This window comes from Schistocerca piceifrons, chromosome 10, assembly GCF_021461385.2.
Source record: "Schistocerca piceifrons isolate TAMUIC-IGC-003096 chromosome 10, iqSchPice1.1, whole genome shotgun sequence".
Taxonomy (NCBI): Eukaryota; Metazoa; Arthropoda; class Insecta; order Orthoptera; family Acrididae; genus Schistocerca; species Schistocerca piceifrons.
In genome coordinates this window covers 92,815,056-92,838,850 of record NC_060147.1, presented here as the reverse complement: position 1 = coordinate 92,838,850, position 23,795 = coordinate 92,815,056, and the positions used below count along the sequence as shown (strand labels likewise).

Sequence of the window (23,795 nt, the reverse complement as noted above, 5' to 3'; positions counted from 1 at the left end):
TAGCGTACAATATAATTAAAAGGTGTTGATGTACGTGATCACATATATTCCTTAAAATCCGCTTATACAAAGTCAGTAAGAACCGTTCATCTCCATGAGACGCAGGATGCGGCGACAATTGTAAGACCCTGACAGAGAAGAAAGACATTCAAGTGAACCGCTCTCCAGAGTGCGTTAGGCAGTTGTTTCAACCATGTGATTTTGCGCGCGAAATAACAGAAGTAAATAAACGGATTGAGAGCTGTAGTGGCTTGTGGAGTGTTGACGTGAAGTGTAGCGTAGAAAGTGAATTGCTGGTTTGTGCCTTCCAAACATTGACACAGAAGTCTACATGTGTGTGGTGGAATGAAATAAACCGTGCAAAACGTATCAAACGAGAAAATCTAAATTTTATTTGCCATGTCTTCTTTGTTATTTGCTGAATTAGCTGCAACTTGCAATGCTCTCGGCTTCTCTGATGGTAGTAAATACTATCCGGATACACACTGTAAAGGTTAGTATGGTTTACACTTAATGTAAAATGTTAATAACTTACCGCCGTCTTCATTAGGATTTTGTTTTGTTGCGAAATATTCGTGGTGTAATACCTAACAATGAGTTCTCGAAACAATTTGTTTTAGCCGAGGGAGTGTGTCACTGAGCAATTTTATGATAAATGTCTGTCAAACTTATCTGTCTGTTGACACATTTATTGTATTTTTGATCAGAGTGTTTTGAAATTAAGTTACTTACAAGGGGCTGCTTTATTTGGTGTGCATTACAGTTTTATTTATTAATTTGTCAAATGTCAGCTGTACAATTTTTGATAAATATGCGTGACGCCTGTTAGATTTCGCCGAGGATGGTTTACTTTTAAAAATTAATTAATATCAGTGTTTCACATGAAGGAATTTTACTATTGTCACAACCAAAACTGCTGTCACCATTTCAGAAGTTAACCATGCAGGGAAACTAACTGCCCAGTGTGTATAAGGGATTGAGCTATGTGGCGGGTGTGGTTTTGTCATAGATATCACTGTTTGATTTATTTATTTATCCATTCAAGGGTCATCTCACAGTGATACCGGATTTGTCATCTGCCAAATGCTCATTTCCATCATAATACAGTACCTCAAAATTACATACGCACAGAATGTAGAACTAAGATATGAGGATAGGACAGGTGCCGGCCATGGCCCTGCTGAAGGAACCATGCTGGAATTTCCCCGTAATGATTTAGGGAAAACATGGAAAACATAGATCAGCGTGTGTGGACAGAGAGAAATATGTCCTCCCAAATATGAGGTCATTGTCTTAATGACAGCACTGCCTTATTTGGTTAGCCGCTATTGTTCAATGTTCTTTTACTTACTCACAATCTCCAAAAGGAAATTGAATTGATATCATTACAGGTATAGTCTAGTAACATTAACTGACAGTATAGTTATGCAGCCATATCACATGTAACTGCATCATACCGACATCATTGTTTATATGTGTGTGGATAACAGTACACTACTAATTTGCACAGTATTGTGAATTGTTGCTTAGTTTGGCCACCAGCATTTTTAAATGCGATTGAAATCGTATCTCCTTGACAACTCCTTCTATACCATAGGTGAATTTTTGAATAGGAATAAATAAATCAATAAGCATAATATATATATTTTGTGCCATTTAAGGACATGGAGTAGGTAACAAAAATTTCACCCCTTTTTTTAAAAAACCCATCATTAATGTGTGCATTTCTTATGCACTTGGCACACTCCACATCATAACAGTTACCTTGAGATTGATCAGTGGAACAGGTAACTAACTAACTAACTAACTCTTCAGAATATTAGCACATTTTATAAATATTTGTGCTTTGTGTTATAGCAACATTGAAGTTCTTGTCTTGTCAGCTAGCAACGATATGGAAATGCCAGTCATCATGTCTGTGATACTAACAGTTTCCATATTTTGAAATCATAGGCCCTGGCTGTGCAACAGTATTCGTGATAAATGCTACGTACATAACACATTTGCCATCTCCTTTTTTTGTGAACAATATCTGACATCATTAGAAAAGTCATGAAAGCTAAAAATTGCATAAATGGTCTGTATGTTGCCATTTCTTCCACAGAGAAGTTGTACTGACATGCGAGAGGTTGCAGTTCTGGTCTAGGGAACTTGTAAATAAGTTAACTGTCAGTAGGTCCACCTTGCATGTAGTCACATTTTTAGACGGTGTTCTTTATGCATTACCTTAACCTGTCATTCCCCCTACACATTTTATTTTTCATTGTATATTAACGTAGTATTTCGACATGTAACTGGTAGGTATTCATTTGTCATATGGTGTACGTTAAGAATGGCTATACATATCCAGAGATTACTAAGTTACTAAATAACATTAAAGACAACTCTACAGCATAATATAGGTGAATATCACCATCTTTTATATAATTCGTCACACCATTAGTCACCGCCAGGAAGTCTTCAAATGACCCTCGTAGGTACGTGCAGGACATGTTCATAAGATATGAGCAACTGTCTGTCATTCAAACTACTGCCACAATATGATGATGAAGATTCGCCCCACTTGCGGACACTGTATGCATATCTTCCACGGGCCATTCAGTTCCGGTTCAGAGTTGTCCAAATAGTCCGAGGGTGGTCAAATCCAGGAAGTTTTCCTGGATCCAGGGCAGTTTCAGACATTGTGATTGAAAGTTTTGTTGCAAGCAGCATTTCCATCCATTGATGGCATTGAACACTGGCTGCGATGAGAGTGGAATGTCTTGATCCTCATGATCCTCAACTTATTCACTCCACACGGAATACATCAGTTGGTACTGGAACGTCAGCAGTCTTCTGGTATTCACATAGTAGTGCACTCTATCATCTGGTATCATAGATTGGAATTTGACTTGAGATAGATAACCAGTATGTTGGAGTAGATGGTGTTGATCTGCTAGCAATGTGCATAGATTCATTAAGTTGTACATCTTTCTTTTCCACTTATGGACTATTAAGCCAGACAGATATACAGTACTCTGCTGCTGAGTCTATCAGTCTGAGTGCTGACGTACAAAAAGTGTTCGCTGACGATCTCCTAGTTAAACTGCATTTTTCACAAGACCTGGATTCTCACGGTTCTTTTCACAACCCTCCAGCTATAACTAGTTTTGTTGTGCGTTTACTCATCTTTATATGTAGAACTCTGAACATGGAGAGGTTTATTGAAAGAGGTACTGAAAGTTCAAAATCAAAATTGGTCCAAATGAAAAGAGAATAAGGAGGTATAGAATAAAGCCTGCTCTAACCTAATATTTACACTTATTTTTCTAGAGTTTGCATCCTCCATATTGTTGTTTCATTCACGGTCATTGGGATTCTCTTCATGCAACATATTATGGATCAAGTGGGTCGAATGAGTCAGGTGGCATAGTGATTATACTGGATTCAAATTTGTCAGGATGATGGTTCCAATCTGCTTTGGGCCATCCTGATTTAGGTTTTCTGTGAATTTCCTAAATCACTTCATGAAAATGCAGGGATTGTTCTCTTAAAAGAACACAGCTGATTTTCTTTCCTACCCTTCCCTAACCCGAGCATGACCTCATTGTCGACAGACGTTAAACACTAATCTCGTTATCAACTGAAGTACTTAGTACTGCAAGATTCTGTTTGTGCTCCGTAATTCATCTCTGAATTATCTTCTGTTTTACTACTGAATGTAACTAGTTATAATTTTATGTTTTATAACTGAGAAATAAAGATTTGTAATTCTTAATGGAAAACTGGCATGTGAACTAAAAATGACGCATGAATAGAAGTTGGAATATTCGAGGGTAGAGTAAGTGCTATCTGTGGCGATTTCCACAGAGTTTAATTGGCTCTTGTACTTTGCCTGATAATTTCATACTTTGGCCTACTCTGATGTGTAGATCATGCACAACCTTTGAAATCCTAATGCGGACATCCTTCATGTGGCTTTCTCATGTTAATTTTCGAGGCTAATTAGTGTAGGTTGTTTCAGCTGATGGTAATGCCAGTAGAACATAATATTGTCTGCCTTCATTGTACATATTTGTAAAATGTTTTACGCCAGACTTCATGGTGTGTTGGGGGGGGGGGGGGGGGGGGAAGTGGGATCAGTTACATCTCATGGTCACATTTAGTGTTTCTGCAGGGTGAAGTAGTTCCCTGCTACAATCTTTTCTTTGGCAGGAAGATTATGTGCTTTTCCACCCAAACACTGCATGCCCACATGCAGCCATTGGGATGCAATGCGCCTATTTGTGGTGTACAATGATTGCCCTGGCCGGCAAGACCACCAGATCTTTCGCCAATTGAACACGTATGGGGGATGCTGAAACAGGAATTTGCTTGTTTTCCAGAGCTTCCAAGAAGCATTGCTGAATGACAACAAAAGGCGCATGGGACAGTCTATCATAGTAGGATGCTGTTTGCCATCACTTTTATGTGAGACTACTCACACATGTTGCCACCAGAAAGGGGGAGGGGGGGCTGCAGGCAGCGGGGGGACACTGTGCATTGATGCGACTGTTGAGGCGTACATTACTGTGACGTGTGTTTCATTCTGTCTAAATTTGTTGTCATGTATGACTACAATGGTGAACTCCCCCTAGCAGTGTATTATTGATCACTAAATGCAACTACAAAATCTTTGTCATATAAAATGCTGAATTCCATTAGTGGATAATTCTTGAAGTTACTTGAGGTCTGGCTCTTCACTTGTTACTACAATTTCTTTAAGCCACTTTACAGTCTTTTTTTGCAGCAGTAATCTACTAAGCTTGCCGATTTTTTCGACACAACTTTTTGCTGCCAAAGAGAGCATGTGGACAAAACATGATATTTGACTTTTCCTTCTCCATGCAATTTCCACTCCTTTGGCCTCTATGCTGATGTCATTATGAAATAGGTACAGAAAAAGATTTATACTCAAATGGGGCACCCTCAAGGGAAGACTTTTTATGTGTTCACTAGTGTATACCATTATTATTCATTACTAATGATCTCAGTGGCTCAGAAAAGTGTTCAATATGTGGCCACAAAAGTCTAAGCAGTTGCCCAACAACATGCCATGTCTGACATGTAGTAAAGCAAATTTTATATCTATCTGAAAATCATTTTCTCTGTCACCTTCTTGTACTTGACAGACAAATTTTAGTTACGAACTAGTAACATATATTTTATATCTATCTGAAAATCATTTTCTCTGTCACCTTCTTGTACTTGACAGACAAATTTTAGTTACAAACTAGTAACATATATTTTATATCTATCTGAAAATCATTTTCTCTGTCACCTTCTTGTACTTGACAGACACATTTTAGTTACAAACTAGTAACATATATAGCTTTAAATTAAACTCAGGTGTATCAGTATTTACATTTTTGGCATATTATTAAAGACTAATATGGTCACGCTTTTACAATTTAAACCAATGTGCAGTTAATTAACCTTCAGTGGCTAGCCTTTAGCCATTTTCATAATCAAATCACGTGTCTAGCCCTTATAAACTGAGTCAGTAACTAACTAAAGCTGTCCACAGTAAGAATACTGTAGTACAGTGATTTATTCATCCAAGGATCATTTTACAATGTACAGAACTTGTCAGCAACACAAGGAACAACATAAGTCGTATATATAGACACATAAATATAGGCATGTGTGTTTAGTGAGGAGAATACAGGTGGTTGGCCACAGGCCTGTTGTAAGAGGTAGAGCAGAGAGAGAGTACATGCATTGTTGCTCTCTTACAGAGACCGTGAGAGATCTGATTCGCTACCTGAGGCGTGACGATGAAAACCACGAAATCCGCCGACACTTGGGTGAGGCGCAAGTGCTGCAGACAGACCTCTTGCCCATCCTCAAACAGGAGTGGAAGGATTCTGATCTCTTTGATGTTGTCATCAGGTGAGCGGATGAAACTAGTTGTTATTCTTACTCTTTTGTTAAACACTGCAGAATATTGTGTAGTGATTATATCTTGTGTGAGTGGCTCTTTCGTATGTTGCAGGTGCTTGCAAGTGATATTTTAATACACCCCTGTGATTTACAGTCTTTTAACATTGTGTGGTGCCCATGTACCAAATGAAATGAGATTTGAAATTTTCTGTTAGTGTTCAAGTTGCTCTGTTAACCATTTTTATTATTTTAACAAAAACTTAAAATTCTTAGTGTACTTGGGCATCTTAAAGACGGTCCTTCAAAAAAATTAAACCGCACCTATATCCGTTTCAGCACTGATAGTTAAGAATTCGGCTGCTGGAGAGCATCTGGTCCCACATTTGTAGCCTGGGTGTCATGTCATGGTTGAAGTGATTGCCACTAGATATCGTCTTTACTGTGTGTTGCTTTGGATACTCGACAGCAAAATGCATGCTTTAAGCCTCTCTCCTGTATTGGTGTTTGGGCAGTGCTTTTAAAAAAGTATAGCTGTAGTGATCCTGTGTTTAACATTAAATTTAGCAGCTCAGAAAGCAAGGTTGAATGTGATGTTACTTCATTAGAGACCGAAAGTGACAATAGTTCCTCAGTTGAGTGACAAGTGCTTGCCTATGGTACCAGATAAATACACCCACTCTGTTCCACTTATGCTCTCATGAAACTTTTGCGAAATACATGGTTATATTTCAGAGCTACACACAAACTAAAAAAAGACTTAAAGTTTCAAGGTATATCCATTAAAGTCCAGTGCATGGGTATACTCTCAATTTTATTGTTGGTGACCTTCAAAATTTTGTAACTAATTATTCTGACCTTTGAAAGCTATATATGAGGATTGGAGCTTTAGTAGTGGCAACTATTTATTTACAGCTCGTACAAAATAGATACATGTTTCGAAGTTTTACTAATCTTCAAAGTAGTCACCAGCATTGTGTATAACCCGTTGCCAGTGATCTGGAAGTTGTAGGATTCTCTTAGCAGTGCCAGTGGTGTTGACAGTTCGAGCGGCGCAGTCTGTCGGTGATGAATTTGTAGCAGTTCTGAAGCGAATGCCGTGACTTGTTTCCTTCAGTTTAGAAATCGAGTTGAAATCACGAGGGCTTAAGTCAGGGGAGTGCAGTAGGTGATTATAGTACTTAGCAGCCCTATCAGTCAAACAAATCAGTAACAGCTTGCACTCTACGCACTTGAGCATTGTGCTGCAAAATGATGGTCATGTCCTGTAGAAAGTGTCATCACTTCTGTCTCTATGCTGTTCACTTTTGGATCACAACCTATGACCAGCATAGAGACAGAAGTGATGGCACTTTCTGCAGGACCTGACCATCATTTCGCAGGACAATGCTCAAGCACGTACAGTGCAAGCTGTTACTGATTTGTTTGACTGATAGGGCTGCTAAGTACTATAATCACCTACTGCACTCCCCTGACTTAAGCCCTCGTGATTTCAACTCGATTTCTAATCTGAAGGAAACAAGTCACGGCATTCGCTTCAGAACTGCTACAAATTCGTCGGGCAATAGACTGCGCTTCTCAAACTGTCAACACGGCACTGCTAAGAGAATCGTACAACTTCCACGTCACTGGCAATAGGTTATACACAATGCTGGTGACTACTTTGAAGGTCAGTAAAACTTTGAAACACGTATCTATTTTGTATGATCTGTAAATAAATAGTTGCCACTATTAAAGTTCCAACCCTCGTATGTCTATATGTAATGTCATTCATTGTAGGATGTTTTTCATTAATTAAAAAATATTTTTTGAAACATAATTTAAAAAAATCAACATCTTAAGGTGCTAAAGATAACATTTATTCCTGTAATGTAAAATCCTAAATAGAATACAAGCAGTACAATGGATAATGACTATCAGACATCATATACTGTAATTGTTGAGAAGTGGCTAGGCATATAAACTAGAAATTTACCTTTCCAACTGAACTTTTGGACTGAAGTGATGAATGAAAATTTGTACCAATGCTGGGATTTGAACCAAGGTCTCCAGCTCACTTGGCAGATGTACTAACCACTATGCCATCCTAGAACAGTGGCTTTGCACAACAGTACGGAGTACCCTAGCACAACAAAAATTTGTACTGAGGTTGGGATTCAAATCCGTATATCCAGCTCACTAGGTAGATGTACTAACCATTATGCAAGCCTGATGCAGCGACTTTGCACAAATGCATGGGCTATCATAGCACTAGTTGGAGAATCTCTGCAATGCTGTTTGAGTTTGGGGGGTACCAAGTGGGTTGAGGTGTGAATGGGAATTTAGATTGAGGAGGAATGTATGCTAGGGTAGTCCGTGCGGTTTTACCAGCCCACTTTGCCAGCGTAGTGACTAGCACATCTGACCAGTGAACAAGAGACCTGGGTTCGAATCCCGTCTTTCATAGAAATTTCCATTCATCGCTTCAGTCTCCATATATACAACATACATATTGTTCACAACATCCTATACGAGGACTTCCTGGTTCTGGAAGCTGACAGAAGTCTGCATCTTTGGGGTGCAAGTGTTTTGTGTCCAGCTGCAGCCAACATTAGTGTTCTTACAATTCAGTAATCATGCATTGCTGTAGCTTTTATGAAGTAATTATCACACTGTGCTGTGCCAAACCAATGAGAAGATGTGTAGTGACGAAAGCTAGGCTTGTTCCCCTGCTTTTCCTCTCCCGATGTGGCTGCCCACATACTGGGTATCAGTAGACAGAGCTTACTTCTTCCACTCTCAGCACCTCCCTGAGAATTTGTTCAGGACGTTGTGAACAAACTATACAAGTACTGTACATTTTCTCATTGTAACATCTGCTTTACAAAGTATTTTTTTATCTGCATGTAGTGAACTTACCTGCCTCCATAGCTGCATTTGTTAACGTATGTATGTGGTTGTGCTCAATTCCAATGTAACCAGTTCAAATCCTGATGGCGGATGAAAGATGGCGGATGAAATTTTCATTGCTGCTGTTTGGAGAGAGAGGTGGTAGCACACAGTTTCTTAGCACCAGACTTTGCACCAAAATCCTGACTTAAATTCTAAACCTCTACGCAGTGCCTCTTGCAGTGAAGACGTGTAACACTGTTGACGGTGTTCCGTCCATTGGATGAAGACGTTAAGCTCGCCTGTTCCCTTTTGTGCTATTGAGAGTATTGTGTTGTGTGTAGGCACCAGATTTTACCTTTTCCCTTCTCTCTTTGTCACACAACCCAAACTTGACATCACGCTGTACAAGCAGTTATCCATAGGACACAGATACATACCTGTTACGCACCTGACACTTGATAACAGTGTTTTGAGGAGGCAATGACTTAAAGCATCTAGAAATTTTTAGAAAATCGTGGTTTGCGTACAGCTATTTTGTCACTTTATCAAACTACCAGTTTTGGTCACAAATGAACCATCCTCAGATGTCCACATACCACGAAAAAGGCACAAAATTAGGCACATTGTGTAGTAACAGAAACAATTGTTATAAGCTAATTACTATTCATGGCCTGTTGTATACTTACAATGTGACATCATAATCAGATCATGACATGACATATTTTTACAAGGATCATGCTGCAAACTAACACGTTAATTCAGCTATACTACTGAAACATGACAAATCATACCTATTTACAAGCATCATGCCATAAACTAACATGCTAATCCAGCTATACTATTGGAGCACGTGCAGTGCACAACAGATACTGTGGCAAAGCACATGACGATACTGAAATGGCGTGTGATTTTCAGTCACAAAACATCAGCAGAGGTGGTAGAATCATAAGAAAGACACTGTGCAGGGCCAATGAACACTCTTTCGGATTATATCTCAGGTACTAACCTGTGATAACCTTCCTGTCATTAACTCAGTCATGAAATTAAAGGGACCAATTTAAAAGTGAAGGCAGTTTTAAATGAACAGGATGGCTGAAAATTTTATTTTCTACAATGATATACTGTAATATGCCCATAATTTATAGACAAATTTTCTATGATTTGACAAAATGCTATGTTCAGCCACCGTGTTAGTATAGTAATGTCTTCTTGTTCTACTTAGTTGTGTCAGTTTGGTGATTCAGGCAATGGTGAGAGGAGTAACCCAATTTAAGCTGGTACTTTAGATATAATTTTTGTTCCAATTGTACCTTCTTTGCTGATGCAATTTGGTTTATGGCATGATGCTTGTTAATAGTTACGATTTGTCATGCATTTCATTATGATGTCACATTGCAAGTATACAATTTGTCACTAACGTCGATTAGTGTGTTATGTTTGTTTTTGTAATTACTGATTGTGTATAAGTTTTTCATATTTAAGATATGTAGATATCTGAGGACAGACAATTTATTACCGAAACTGGTTGTTTAATAAAGTGACAGTGCACCTGTATGCCAACTGTGGTTTCCCAAAAATTTGATAAGAAATGGGAGAAAGGCAACAGTAGAGATCTCCAGTAGGACATTGCCCAGGAAGAAAAGTGGGATTGCTGCACTCTCTCCAACACTCATTTCCTTAGAATGAGACTAGTTTGACATAATAGTGTGAAGTGGATGACAAGAGTTTGTTCTATATTGATGGCATTGTAATTGATAAATAACCTTAGTTAAGAAGAACAATAAATTCTGTAGAACATTTGCAGTTTGTTTTCCATTTATGGATATATAATATTTTCACGAAACAATGACTAGACAATCCATTAATGTGATCAATATGACTCCTATTCTTTTGCTCATGACTGTGGTGTACAGTGTGCCTTCTTTCACAGGCTGCTGGTTAATCTGACGAATCCAGCCCTGCTCCTGTACCGGGAAGAGCTTCCTGTAGACAAGGTGTCGACAAATTACTACTTGCAAATCATATCACAGTTACAAGCTTACAAGAAGGCTTTCACCGATTCAGATGTGTGGGAAGTAATCAAGATGAAACTCAGTAAACTCCTTGAGACGGTAGGTACAAGTATTTTTGGCAGTTTATGGCTTAGCTACCTAAAATTTATTATTATTATTATTATTGTTTATTGTTTACATCAGAAATCAACTTCATAGTTACTGTCTTAAAGGGACAACGACATATGTAATATGAGCGTCTGTTTTTATTTGGTGCTAATGGTTACTTTACTCATTATGGATGAATGTTTCCTTTGATCACACAAAAACAGATCAATACTGTATATTAAATATTGTATGAGCGTTGGATCTGTACCTGCAATTATTCCCATTAACCTGTTGATGGCAATGAACACACCATTTAGGCAGACCAGTACTGTAGTAGAAGATATTCATGTACCAATAATCAGTTACAAATGGTATATGGTAATAAATGCAGAGATGAGCTAAATTCTTTCATTTATTCTGTATTGCTCATTTACTTACGTTGACAACTGCTGTTTCTCAGCATACGAGCAATTTTTGCTAATTGTCAATCCAGGTATTTCATGGATGTGATGTGAAACATGCATGCTTTTTGTAAAAAGGACATTTAACTTTTTGTATATATTGGTTGCAGATTCCTTCTTGATAATGTCATAAGATTGGTATTGAATTGTGAAATTGTAAATAGTACAGGCAGTGGCAAACATGAAATTTCTTTAAAAAATTTGTAAGACTGTGATTCCAAACCAAATACAATTATGCTCATGAAACAAGTTTTTCGTGGTGGTCATTTTTGCAGCAGCTATGACTTTTGCATGCTGCACATTAAGTTATTTTTATTCAACTTGTGTACCCACACGTTTTGCCTTACTTAAAAGGCATCCTCAGTGAAATATATTTTTTTCCCCTCCTGCACACTTGGCTTTAAAACATTCTATTGAAATTTGTATAATAAAATGGAAAAGTACTTATTGATCAGCATCTTAATTCACTAATAAGTCAAACACTTTCTCTCATGTGGCAAACTGATTGAAAGTGTGCCATTTTTCTTGTGGTCATTGTTTTCAAAACATAGCACTGTAATGCCAACTTTCTCAGGTTTTGCTTTCAACTGTCTATTCTTTGACTATATGTGGGCTGATGTAAGTGCTCTCTCTCTCTCTCTCTCTCTCTCTCTCTCTCTCTCTCTCTGTGTGTGTGTGTGTGTGTGTGTGTGTGTGTGTGTGTGTGTGTGTGTGTTTGTGTTTTGGGGGGGGGGGGGGCATTTGTGGGGAATGTGTGTTTATGTGTGGGCACATGGGTGCATGCCTTATATTTAATTTTTAATTTTTACTGTTTATTATCATTCTTTTTATTTATTTTTCGTATATATACTTAAGAGAGAAATGAGCTTTCTGATCATCTGTTGGGATTACTGTCTGTTATATGATAAGTCAGTGTAAACAGTGAGTGGTTAGTCATACTCACTACATCAATTAGTAGTAGCTTCTTTTCAGCCTTTGTTATGTATATATGGTAATTTTCTTGTAAGGTTCATTTCATATTCTAACTACTTTCATGTCCTTCTCTGTTGCAGTAGGTTTTTGATTACTTCCTTATAAATGTTCTGCAAAAGTGTAGTGGCTTATTTCCATGCTCTGTTTTGTTGTTTGTACTAGGTGTCAAATGTTTTGGTGATATGTCCTACATATCTTCCATCATATGTGTTGTATTGCAGTTGATACATTCCTGGTTTCTGATAGATGTCTGTGTCTTTTGTTATCTTTGGATTGAACTATCTGTTTTGAATGCTATGTTTATGCCTTGTGTTTTGAAAACGTAGAGGTCATTGTTTACCATCTTAAATCTTTTTCCTTGTTTTCATGTGTTGTTTGTGTCATCGTTCTGTTGCTGTGTGTGCAGCATGCAGGTACTTTTCATTTGAATTAATGTAATTTATGCTCATGAAAGGTTGATTCAGACTGGGAGGCTTCCTGCGGTAGTTGAGTGGTTGAGGCACCTGCCCACAAAGAGCAAGAAATCTGGGTCAGAGTCTCAGAGTGCTGTAAATGTTCAATAGTGACGACATATTCAGAGGAAAAGTGTGGCTATAATCTGAACGAGCATGACCTGTTTCATACTTACTAGTTGCTCAAAGCACATAAAGTTTTGGCAGTCACTTTGATAACGTTCTCCATTCCAGGAGTGGGAGGAGCGTGGAGAGGAGAAGAGCCTGATGATCGAACGGATGCTGATCCTAGCACGGAACGTGCTGCAGGTGCCGGCCGATGTTGCTGCAGAGAAGCTCTCTGATAGTGAACCAAGTGTCCACGACCAGGTCAGCACGCTTCGTCTCACGGTGGAGTCTAATTTTTGTGGCTGAATGTTGTGCGTATGGCACTCAACAATTACCTCTAAAATGTGTGCCCTGCATCTGCTCTTAATATCAGGGGCCTCTCAGTTAACAACGTACAATAGAGTGATACATTTTTTTTAACTTTTACAATTTAAGGAGGTATCTCATGTATCATATTGGGTATGAGTGTCAAACTGGCACTATATTTCTATGTCAAATTGGGATGCTGTTTAGTGATCTGGTGTACTGAGATGATTCATGTTACTGTGTCTGCTCCAGCGTGACATTTCACCGAATATGTTAAAACAGTAAGTAAATTGCTTTCTGGCACTGAAGTGAATGACTTGACTGCACTTCAGTTTGTCAGATTGTCTGATGATGTCTGACTTTGACATGAAACTATTGGGTCACATTGGCACTCACATTGAGCCTGACACCTGAGAAGTTTTCCTTTGAGACATCTGCCAGGAGCAACTTCAGTCTCAATTACAATTAACTCAGAACAATTAAAATGATTTTTTAAAAAGAACAAACGAATCCAGAAGTTCCTTCTCAGTTCCCTGAAGTACAGGTAAGTGGTATAACAAACAAGGAAAATTTTCCATGTATGTTTCTAGATAGACTAAGCATACTGCCATAGGGAGACACATTGGCCATCTTGTAAACTATTTTATTATATATTTGAGCCTCAGATCCAAAATGTCTAACCTTAGGCAGAAGTATAAACTGAAGAGCCAAAGAAACTGGTACACCTGTCTAATATTTGTGTAGGGCATGCACGAGGATGCAGAAGTGCTGCAACACGAAGTGACATGGACTTGACTAATGCCTGAGGTAGTGCTGGAGGGAATGGACACCATGAATCATGCAGTGCTGTCCATAAATCTATAAGAGCATGAGGAGGAGGAGATCTCTTCTGAACAGCATGTTCCGAGGCATCCCAGATATGCTCAATAATGTACATGTCTTGGGAGTTTGGTAGCCAGCGGAAGTGTTTAAACTTGGAAGAGTGTTCCTGGGGCTACTCTGTAGCAATTCTGGGTGTGTGGGGTGTAACATTGTCCTGCTGTAATTGACACAATCAGCCCAAATAAAAGGGGAGTGATCCACAGACATTGCTCTAAGGATTGACCAGAGAAAAGTCCGTACAGCTGTGTAAGCGGTGAGGAAGGCAGCCAAGAGTTATGCTCACCTAACAGGATGGCAACTCAAACTAGGGACAGTTTAATCGCTTATCAGTGCCATTAGTAAATCCACCTAATGTGTGATAACCAATACAGTGATGGAATAATTCAAGTGAGGGCGAAGTGACAGACAGCACTGCATCTTCAGAATCCGGTGTTGAAAACATCAAAAGGCAGAAGGAACCACTACAACCAAAGTAGACCCAAAAAACCACAATCCACACTGCAATCGAAGAGGCTGTCAAACTACATGTCTTGCCAGACAGCATCGGCAAGACGAGGAAAAGTACACTGGCCCAAAAATATGCTAACCTCCAGGGCAGGTAACTGGGGTGTTAGCGGCCACTAGGCAGTAAAATACCACCGGTTGCGCTTCACCAAATAATAACACAAAATTAAAAAACTAATAACAGGCAGTAGAAGACGGCTAATAGATCCGCCAACTCGACACGCTCCACTTGCTGCTGCTCGTTTGACGGTGACCCTCGAGCAGCAACGCACAAACAAACAGCGTGATCACAGAATAGTGGAGGGTTCACTACTGGATTAATGTTCATTTAACTCAACATGCTGGGTTCGGTGGACGACGAGGTTGTGGCCCTCGTAACTACAGCTCCTTGATCCGGCAGCGCATGCATGCCGCCAGCGGTCCCGGCACGTCCTCGCGCTGCCAGACCTCCTCACTGCTGCTCCATCCCAACCAAACTACCGACACACCCGACCTTGAAAACACTTGATGTCCTTCCAGAGATAGTACCACGGTACTAGATATCGATAAATGCTGCTGCTGCCGCCACTCACGGAGAGACAACACTAGAAACTGAGTGGCGCCAGTAAACACGAGAAGAAAACAAGACACCACTATCCCTATTATACGATGCCGACGTACCGACAGCACCAACGCGAGCCGCACACGGCTCAACAGTGTCCCAGTGTTGAACTGTTCGGGTACTACTTGTCAAGGTTCCAGTTGACACATCTGACCGTCACGAGGATGAATCATTGTATTGTGCACCAACCCCTCACCTCTGCATCTGCCATCCAAGAGTTAGCAATGGACTCCCTGCAACATTGGATGTCACGCTGCAGTCGGAGACTAGCAGCAACGTGACTTCGACGTGCGAGTCGCCAAAGTGGCGTCAACTCGAAAGACTTGTACTGGGCGAACAGTCTACCTGACGGGGGGACCCTAGCCACACGGCATATTCATTTTAGCAACGTGATTGGAGAATTACCGTCTGGTGCATAGGTTGCATTAGTGGTGGTGCTGTGTTTGGGAAGCATAGACTACTGACGTATGGCGTCACACTGGGTTCGATGATGTGTCACAGTTCTATCCTACCATGGATCGCCACCATTGGTGAGTGTGGTGATGACGTGGGGAGCACATGCATTCTTCCAATCTTTTGCAGAGAGGGTGTTACTCCTGGAATCTTGATACGGAGACCCATTGGGCACGGTTTCAGGTCACGGCTGCTAGTGATTTGAGGGTATTCTGACAGCACAACGGTACATCACGAACAGTTTCCATCCTTAAGCATCAGCCCTTGTGCAACAGTATTGCAGTTTCATTTTTCAGTAGGACAATAATGTTCGTCTGCACACGGCACACGTGTCTATGAACTGTTTTTGTGATGTGACGTTGAGGTACTCGCGAGGCCAGCGAGGTGCACAGATCTGTCCCTGACAGAACACTTGTGGGATCAGCTCTAGACCTCAACTCTGTCCCAGTACCCAGTTGTTGGCAGATTGCCTCAGGAGAGGATGCAACGGCTTTATGATGCCCTTTTGAACCGAATTGGTGCATGCATTTGGGTCAGAATGGATTCAATGTCATACTGATAAGTGGCCTCATATGGTCATGTACTGTGTATATGTGACTCATTTGTGGATCACTAAATAAAATCACATACCCTCTCAGCCCACACAATTTCACTCCATTTCTTTCTCCATTTCAGGATGCTTGACCTTTTTCTCTTTGACAGTCTGTAATTTTTAAGAAATGAAATGATTTTATAACATTGTTGGCCATTCTTAGACCCTAAGGAATAAGAGAATGTGTTTTAATCAGCAGAAAGAAGCCCTACTGTGTCACTATTTGTGCTAAAGGTGGAGCAATTTAAAGCTGCCCCTGTATGTGTGAATGATATAAATGACTGTTGTCTTCATACTATAAAATGAGGGTTACAACATTAATAGTGCCAACTGTTTATTTACATCTTCTACAAAATAGAGACAAATCAAACAATGGAAAATCCAGGATGGAATGTAACAATACCAGAGAAGGAAAGTTGCTACTCACCATATAGCGGAGATGCTGAGTCGCAATAGGCGCAACAAAAAGATTCACACAGTTATAGCTTTTGGCCATTGAGGCCTTTGTCAGCAGTAGACACACACACACACACACAACTTTCACACACGTCTGCAGTCTCAGAGAGCTGGCGTGTGTGTATGTGTGTCTACTGCTGACAACGGCCTCAATGGCCGAAAGCTATAATTGTGTGAATCTTTTTGTTGGGCCTATCGCGACTCAGCATCTCCGCTATATCGTGAGTAGCAACTTTCCTTCTCTGGTATTGTTACAAAATAGAGACGTGTATCTATGTTTTCCTGACCTTAAGAGCAGTCACCAGCATTGTGTATAACCCGTTGCCAGTGATGTGGTAGTTGTAGGATACCCATAGCAGTGCCAATGTGTTGATAGTTTGAGTGAAGTGGTCTGTTGACTGACAAATCTATGTAACAGTACTGAAGTGAGTGCCACAAAATGTTTCCTTCAGTTTAGTAATCGAGCTGAAGTCACAAGGGCTTAAGTGTGGGGAGTGATGATTGGTGCAGCACTTCCCAGTCCCCCAGATTGAACAGATCAGATCAGGCATAACTTTTACCATATGTGCCAGAGCATTGTACTGCAAAATGGCAATTAGATTAGTGTTGCTAATGTTTGTACTTACCAGATGTGTTCATTTGAATCCATGCACATTAGCACTTCCATTGGTCCAAGCACTTCTGCATGAAAATTTCTATGAGCCTGTTCAATACCTCTGCCATTATTACTGTCTGACAAGCTACTCACTCTAATATAAAACAACAAATACTTCTTTAGCAATTTAAGGAGTTTAATGTCTTTCCCATTTGACTGTATTCAGTAAAATGAGTTTCAAACTGTGCTTTGCAACAAAAATAAACAAAAGTGCTCATGCGTGAATGAAAGAATATGAACAATTTTTTTTTAAAATTAATCCTTGCCTTTAAAATCTTTGTAAGAAAATTATTTTAAACTGCATTTCAAAATTTGTAAAATTTATTTTCTCTGGACATTTGCAGAAGTGTCTGATGTCGTGCAGAATATTATGTATATGAAATCTGAAAAGTGTAGTCACAAAATTTGTTTCACTGCTTGACAGGTACTTTGGGCACTGCACGTCTCAGGCATGGTCGATATCTTCCTGTACCTGGCCAGTTCTGAAAATGAACAACAATACTACATGCATATTCTTGAGGTATGATGCTGCATGTATTTTGTAGTCTTATGAATTATGTTTAAAATATGTGTAATACAGGCTTGCTAAATTCCACTGGCACATTGAAACTATAATGTTTTTGATGCATTGCCCTTTTCGAGTGTTCCTTTAAAATACGTGAATGACATGAACTAGCTATCCTTTTTCTAATTGGCGAGCTACCTGAGAGCTTGAAGACAGCTGAATTCTCCCTCATATTTTTTAATTCTTACTGGATTAATTATAGATAGTTTTTATTGTTTTGGAGATGGAAAATCTTTAGCGGAAAAACATTCGGGAATGAAGAAAAGCTGCCACTGACCACAGATAGTTGATAGATGGCTCTGACACACACTTAACAGATTGTAAAATTGCATGGGTGGTATGTTTAGGTGCTTTTGTGAGTGTGTTTACTTCCACCATAAAAAGAGCAAAATATCTCAGTATAATATGATTTTCTGATCTGTTATATGTGCTTATGAGCTAGCTATCAGTGGGTGGAATTTGAGTGATTGCATTCTCTCATGTATATTTGTATTTCTGAGTAGTCAGTTTCATTGGCATTAATTTTATCATAGAATCAGTATGCTTGGAAGTAATAACTAAGTTCTAAAGTGCTGAGAAGCATGCTTAGTTGGTAAGAGACCATCCTGTAAAGCTTAGAAAACTAAGTTTTGATGTGGGATTTGATATAATAGAAGCTACAAAATTTGCATTCAAACATTGGTGTGGGCAGATGTACAAACACACATGGTGAATTCTGAGGGCTTGAAAACATTCTGAATCTTCAACTTATTTATATAATGTTAATAGTGGCTTAATATGGCTCCAGTTTATAAAATAAATTAGAGTGTTATTATTTTGGTGAAGGTAGAGATGCTGGGTAGACATGTTACAGCAACAGTCTCAGCAGTTATTGGCCCTTCATCAACCTGTTACAAAGTTAGTACTAGCTGTATTAGAACTACTTTTGTTTTGTTGTGTTTGTTACAAATGACATTAGAGAATAAAGTGGTTAAAGAATTGCTTAGAAATAATGAAAGGGTGTGAACTGTAAACAACTGCTCTCAAGGTTTGTGGTTCTTGCAGAGAAAAACATAGATAGGCCACTTAAGCTTGTGTAAATGAGTGATGATACAGTGAATTTCTCAAAATATTTCATGTACGAGAATTTTTTTTTTTTTTTTTTTTTTTTTTTTTTTTTTTTTTTTTTTTTTTTTTTCCCCTGGGCACCAAGCTTATTTATGATAGGTGGCATATTTTTTCCTCCTATGAATATTTTGATTGCAATAAAAAGCCTCCAGGTATTTTAATTTGTTGATAACTTTTTAAATTCAGCATTTTTGTTATCAGTTTTGGAAAGGACTGTCTGAAGTGTTTCATAGTTTGATCAGTATGAAGAAGAGGAACATTTTGCTTTGCTGTATGGATGAGCTGGTGAGGAGCCATGTAATGCAGTGAGAGCGTTGCCTATCTCCTGCATCTCCCCCTTTCCTCAGCTGCCCCTCAGCTCTGTCTTTGTATTGTATCTCCCCCTATCTGGCAGTATTGTTGTCACCGAGTGATTTAATGTAACAGCCCCCAGTGCATCTCGTGCCAGAAGAAAGCAATTCAGAAGCCCTGCAACCCCCTTTTGTGAGGCACGTGTTTACTGCTGGAATAGGGGAGCCGTAGGATGCAAAACTTTCTCCTTGGCTTCTGTTGATGACCCTTAACTCCATTTATGTGCTCCCACTGGGATAACATTAACTTGTACACCAGTGCTTTCTGCTTAGCTAACTAAATTACTTCATTCTGTGGGGTTGTAGGGATGTTAACGGGTTTTCGTAATAAACCATCCCTGCACATGAGCCATAGGTTGCATTCTTTTATGTGAAACATCATTGTGTCAGTATAAAAAAAGTGTAAACAATCTTTAAAAAGACTGCTACTGTTAAAGGTCTCTATAAAAACTGTTTAAAATTTTAATAAGCAGTATAAGAATAACAGCTAATTTGGTTGTAAATAGAAATAGAATAAGTTAATACAACATATGAAATACGCTGCTGAATGACACAGGTAGGCTACTACACATCAGTTCAATATTTTTTTTTAAAAAAAATTGCAGTCTCTGGTTCGACCACAGAAAGTTTATAATTTTACATAAAATGCTTCCTGTTAGCACTGGTGTGGTTAATTCTTCAGAACTTCGACAGATTGCTTCTAATGTCCACTCCAAATTGAAAATAAAAAAGTGGCTCATTTGACATCTCTAACCTCTTTCCATACCAATTTGTACACAAAACAGCTTAGTGTCGGAAAAGGTGAACTACCTCTGGTGTGATGTTTTCATCACATTTTTAAGTATTCCTGCCAAATGGGATTATTTTGGTTAAATTACACATGGTGAAATCTGTATCCTCTTTCTGTTTGAACTATTTGTTGTTCACCTTAAACAGTTCAGACAGTGTAGCAGAATGCTGAAGATTATGTGTGTAGACTGAATAACTGAAAAAAGAAGTTTACTGTTGTAAATATTTTTATTTTTAAAATCTTATAGTTTTTAATTTTTATTAGTTTTCTTTGAATTATGTAGTAGCTCTTCCTGTGACCAGCTAGTTTTGGCTCACATGGTCCTGCAGAATGTGACAAATTAAATTCAGTAACTGAAGCAAATGATAAGTTTTCTCTATACCTTAGGCCTATTTTAGGCAACAGACACTTTTGCACCATGCAGGACTCTAGTTAAAACTTAGGCTTTTAACAAAGTTTTATGATCTTATTGCTTTTTTTGTGTGTGAACTTCCATTCTTGCATGTCCGTGGGTCAAAATCTGTGTAAATAAACTGTATGTAACAGAGTGATATGTATAAATATCTGGATCACTGCAAACAGATAGTTTCCCTGATGCTGCGAGAACAGAAGCCGGACGAGCTGGCAGTCGCTGCACCTGAACGCAGCATCGAGGAGAAGACACGGGACGAGGCGCGGCTTCTGGCAGTGCGTAACGAGGAGATACGCCGCCGGCAGGAGCTGGAAAGACGTTTCCGAGGAGCCAGGTGCGTCCTGTGTGGAACTGAGATATTGTTTTGGTAACACTTACCACTGTTCAGTGTAATAGGATTGTAATTCTCCTCCTGGAGGTAGTCATCGTATGTATGAGTATTTAGCAGATGATATTCAAAAGAAATTATATTTAGTAGCACTCTAGTTGTAAGCAGAAGAAATGGCAGTTAAATCTTCATGTAGTAGCTTCAGCTGTGTCCAGACACACAACTCAGTAAATTGGCCTAACACTGAACAAGTTTTTCTTATTCTGAAACAGTAAACATTCTACGTAATGGAGGTAGAGACATAGAGATTGAGGGGAACTGATAATTCAAAGCATTTGAAATGCTTTTTCTTTCGGGCTAATATGGGAATATTTTTCTTGATTAGTTGTGACAATTATTAAAAACTTCTGGAATAACTGTCATCAGTCACTGTTTTGAGTAGTAGTGTTTGTCAATAAAGCATTTATTCATTTTAACAATATATTGCAGTAGAAAAATGCAAATTATGGCTGTAGAAAGTCATGCTCATGCTTTTGGTTAGGGCTAGACTACTGGCAAGTGAAAAATTTCTTGCTGTGGTTGATTACAGGAACACCTGCAAAATTGTTTCTAATCTCTCTGTTTTTCTGTACGTCAGTTTCATTGAATGCTGGTAAATTTCTCCAGCATACTGTCTGACTTCCAAAATTAAGCTAAAAATAATAAGGAAGTCCTTGGTGAAATATAATAGAAACAGTAAAGGTAAAAGCTCAATGTATAGTTGAGTTCTGATAGGCACCTAAACAAGATTAAGACCATTACTAATTTTCAAGTGAATCCTTGTGTGGGGCTCGCATAGAGAGAGAGAGAGAGAGAGAGAGAGAGAGAGAGAGAGAGAGAGAGAGAGTGTGTGTGTGTGTGTGTGTGTGTGTGTGTGTGTGTGTGTAGCTGTATGATCTGAAGGAAGACTTATCCAGAGGCCAGCAACTTTCTCTGTCCTATGTAATTGTGTAGGCTCCTTTGGCCAGAGTCAGTTGACACAAAAGTGTGGTACATGCCCAGGAAACATTTGTGTCAGCTTTCTCTGCCTTGCTTATCTGCCTGTCGATGATTCAACACAGGAACTATAGCTATACTTAGAGCTGTTACCTTTACTCTTTCAGATATTGACTGAGATCAAACTAATAAAGTAATGTAATCAACAACTTGGAGACTGGTTTGAACACAGCATCCTATTGGAGGTGGTTTTCCCATGCTGTCGTACCTGTGAACTGAGACACTCATTATTGAGATGTAAAGAACTTTTAATTTGATTGCCAAGAATCATGATATAGTTTGTCTTTTTCTTATACACAAATTATTGATGAGTGAATTGACTTAATTAAAACAGAAAGAAATGTTATACAGATGAGAAGCGCTGAAAATGTGCATTTTTCAGATTTGTAGTCTTCAACATGCAGTATCTGATCAAAAGTATGTTGACACCTATTAGTGGACATTAATATGTGCTTCATCTGTATGACAGCTTACTGCTATGAAGACATTGATGTGCCCAGAAGTGCCCTCAGGAACCAGAACCAGACACAACAGCAATTTCAAACAGTGGGGCCCAGTTTGAAGTTGATATTCTGACTCATCCCGTAGATGGTCCATTGGGTTCAGACCGGGACTCTGGGCAGGTTACTCCATTTCAGGAATGTTATTCTCCACAAACAATTCCCTCATAGGTGCATTGTCACAGTAATACCAACAGTCGTCATCTTCAGACTGTTCCTATACTCCATACAGTACACAATGCCTTTAAGTGTGTTCGTATCCTTCTGGATTTAGAGTTTTCTTAAGTGCAGTAAGGAGACCGTGGTTTAATTTGGAAAACACTCCTCTATCATAACACCGCCTTAATACTTCATTATTGCCACTACACATGATGGCAGTTAATGTTCCTGAGACAATCGCCAAACCCAAACACTACCATAGGATTCTCATATAATTTGTCACTCGTTTTCAATCATCCCTGCCCATTGGCATTGTTCTTTATGCCACTTCAAGCACCATTTAGCGTTGACTCCAGAAATGTGTGGGTTATGGGGAGTTGCTCAACCTTTGTACCACATTCTTTTCAACATCCTACTCACAGTAGCTAAGCTGCATGAACTGCTGGTAGCACTTACAACCGTTCTCTGCAGCGCTCTGTGTCCGTCAGTATGTGAGGTCTATCTGGTCTCGGCTTGGGAATGGTTGTTCATGTTTCCACTTCACAGTCGTATGAGCACCAGTCAACTTGGGCAGCCTTAGAAGTGTTGAAATGCCCCTGATGGATTTGTACCTAGGGTGACGCCCAGTGGCATGTCCACCTGTAAGGTCACTGAGCTCTCCCAGCTGAGCTATTCTGCTATTACTGCTTCTCCTCCTTTAATACTGACGGATGTGCCTCTCGTGACATCTAGCCATCAGTTCTACATTACACAGGGGTGCCGAGATACTTCTGATCGAGTAGTGTATACCTACTCCAGTCCCTGACCCACACAAGCTGAGCTAGAGTTCCATCTCTTACATATTTTGTAGTTTCTAATGCTGTTTTCAAAGCAAATGATACTTTCTAGAGCTTAAACATGAATTTAATTACACTATTTTTTGCGTACTAATGCTGTATTGCACAGAATTCTGTGTGTGGACTTGGGAGGGCAAGTGACTCGCACACATGTGGTTCTCTCTCTCTCTCTCTCTCTCTCTCTCTCTCTCTCTCTCTCTCTCTGTGTGTGTGTGTGTGTGTGTGTGTGTGTGTGTGTGTGTGTGTGAAAAACAAAGCACAGAGATGTCCAACTTCAGTGTACTAAGAGTGACACAATACTGGGACAAAATGCTCAAGACGACTTCATCTTTCAGAGCACACTGATTCGTTGCTCCGCTGGGTATATTGTGTTATCATTTTGGAATGTATCATTTGAGTACTT

General features: G+C 39.3%; 1 protein-coding gene across 1 annotated transcript in view; it reads left to right on the top strand.

The window, feature by feature from the left end:
* Positions 1-234: 234 nt before the first annotated feature.
* The window catches only part of LOC124718819 (protein timeless homolog), a 490,147-nt gene continuing 466,586 nt past the window's right edge, over positions 235-23,795 (top strand). The window contains exons 1-6 of the mRNA XM_047244437.1: positions 235-493; positions 5,757-5,910; positions 10,700-10,880; positions 12,988-13,122; positions 17,735-17,830; positions 20,705-20,868. Coding sequence (XP_047100393.1) covers positions 400-493; positions 5,757-5,910; positions 10,700-10,880; positions 12,988-13,122; positions 17,735-17,830; positions 20,705-20,868 — 824 coding nt within the window. The 5' untranslated portion in view covers positions 235-399. The remainder of the gene's footprint in view (positions 494-5,756; positions 5,911-10,699; positions 10,881-12,987; positions 13,123-17,734; positions 17,831-20,704; positions 20,869-23,795) is intronic.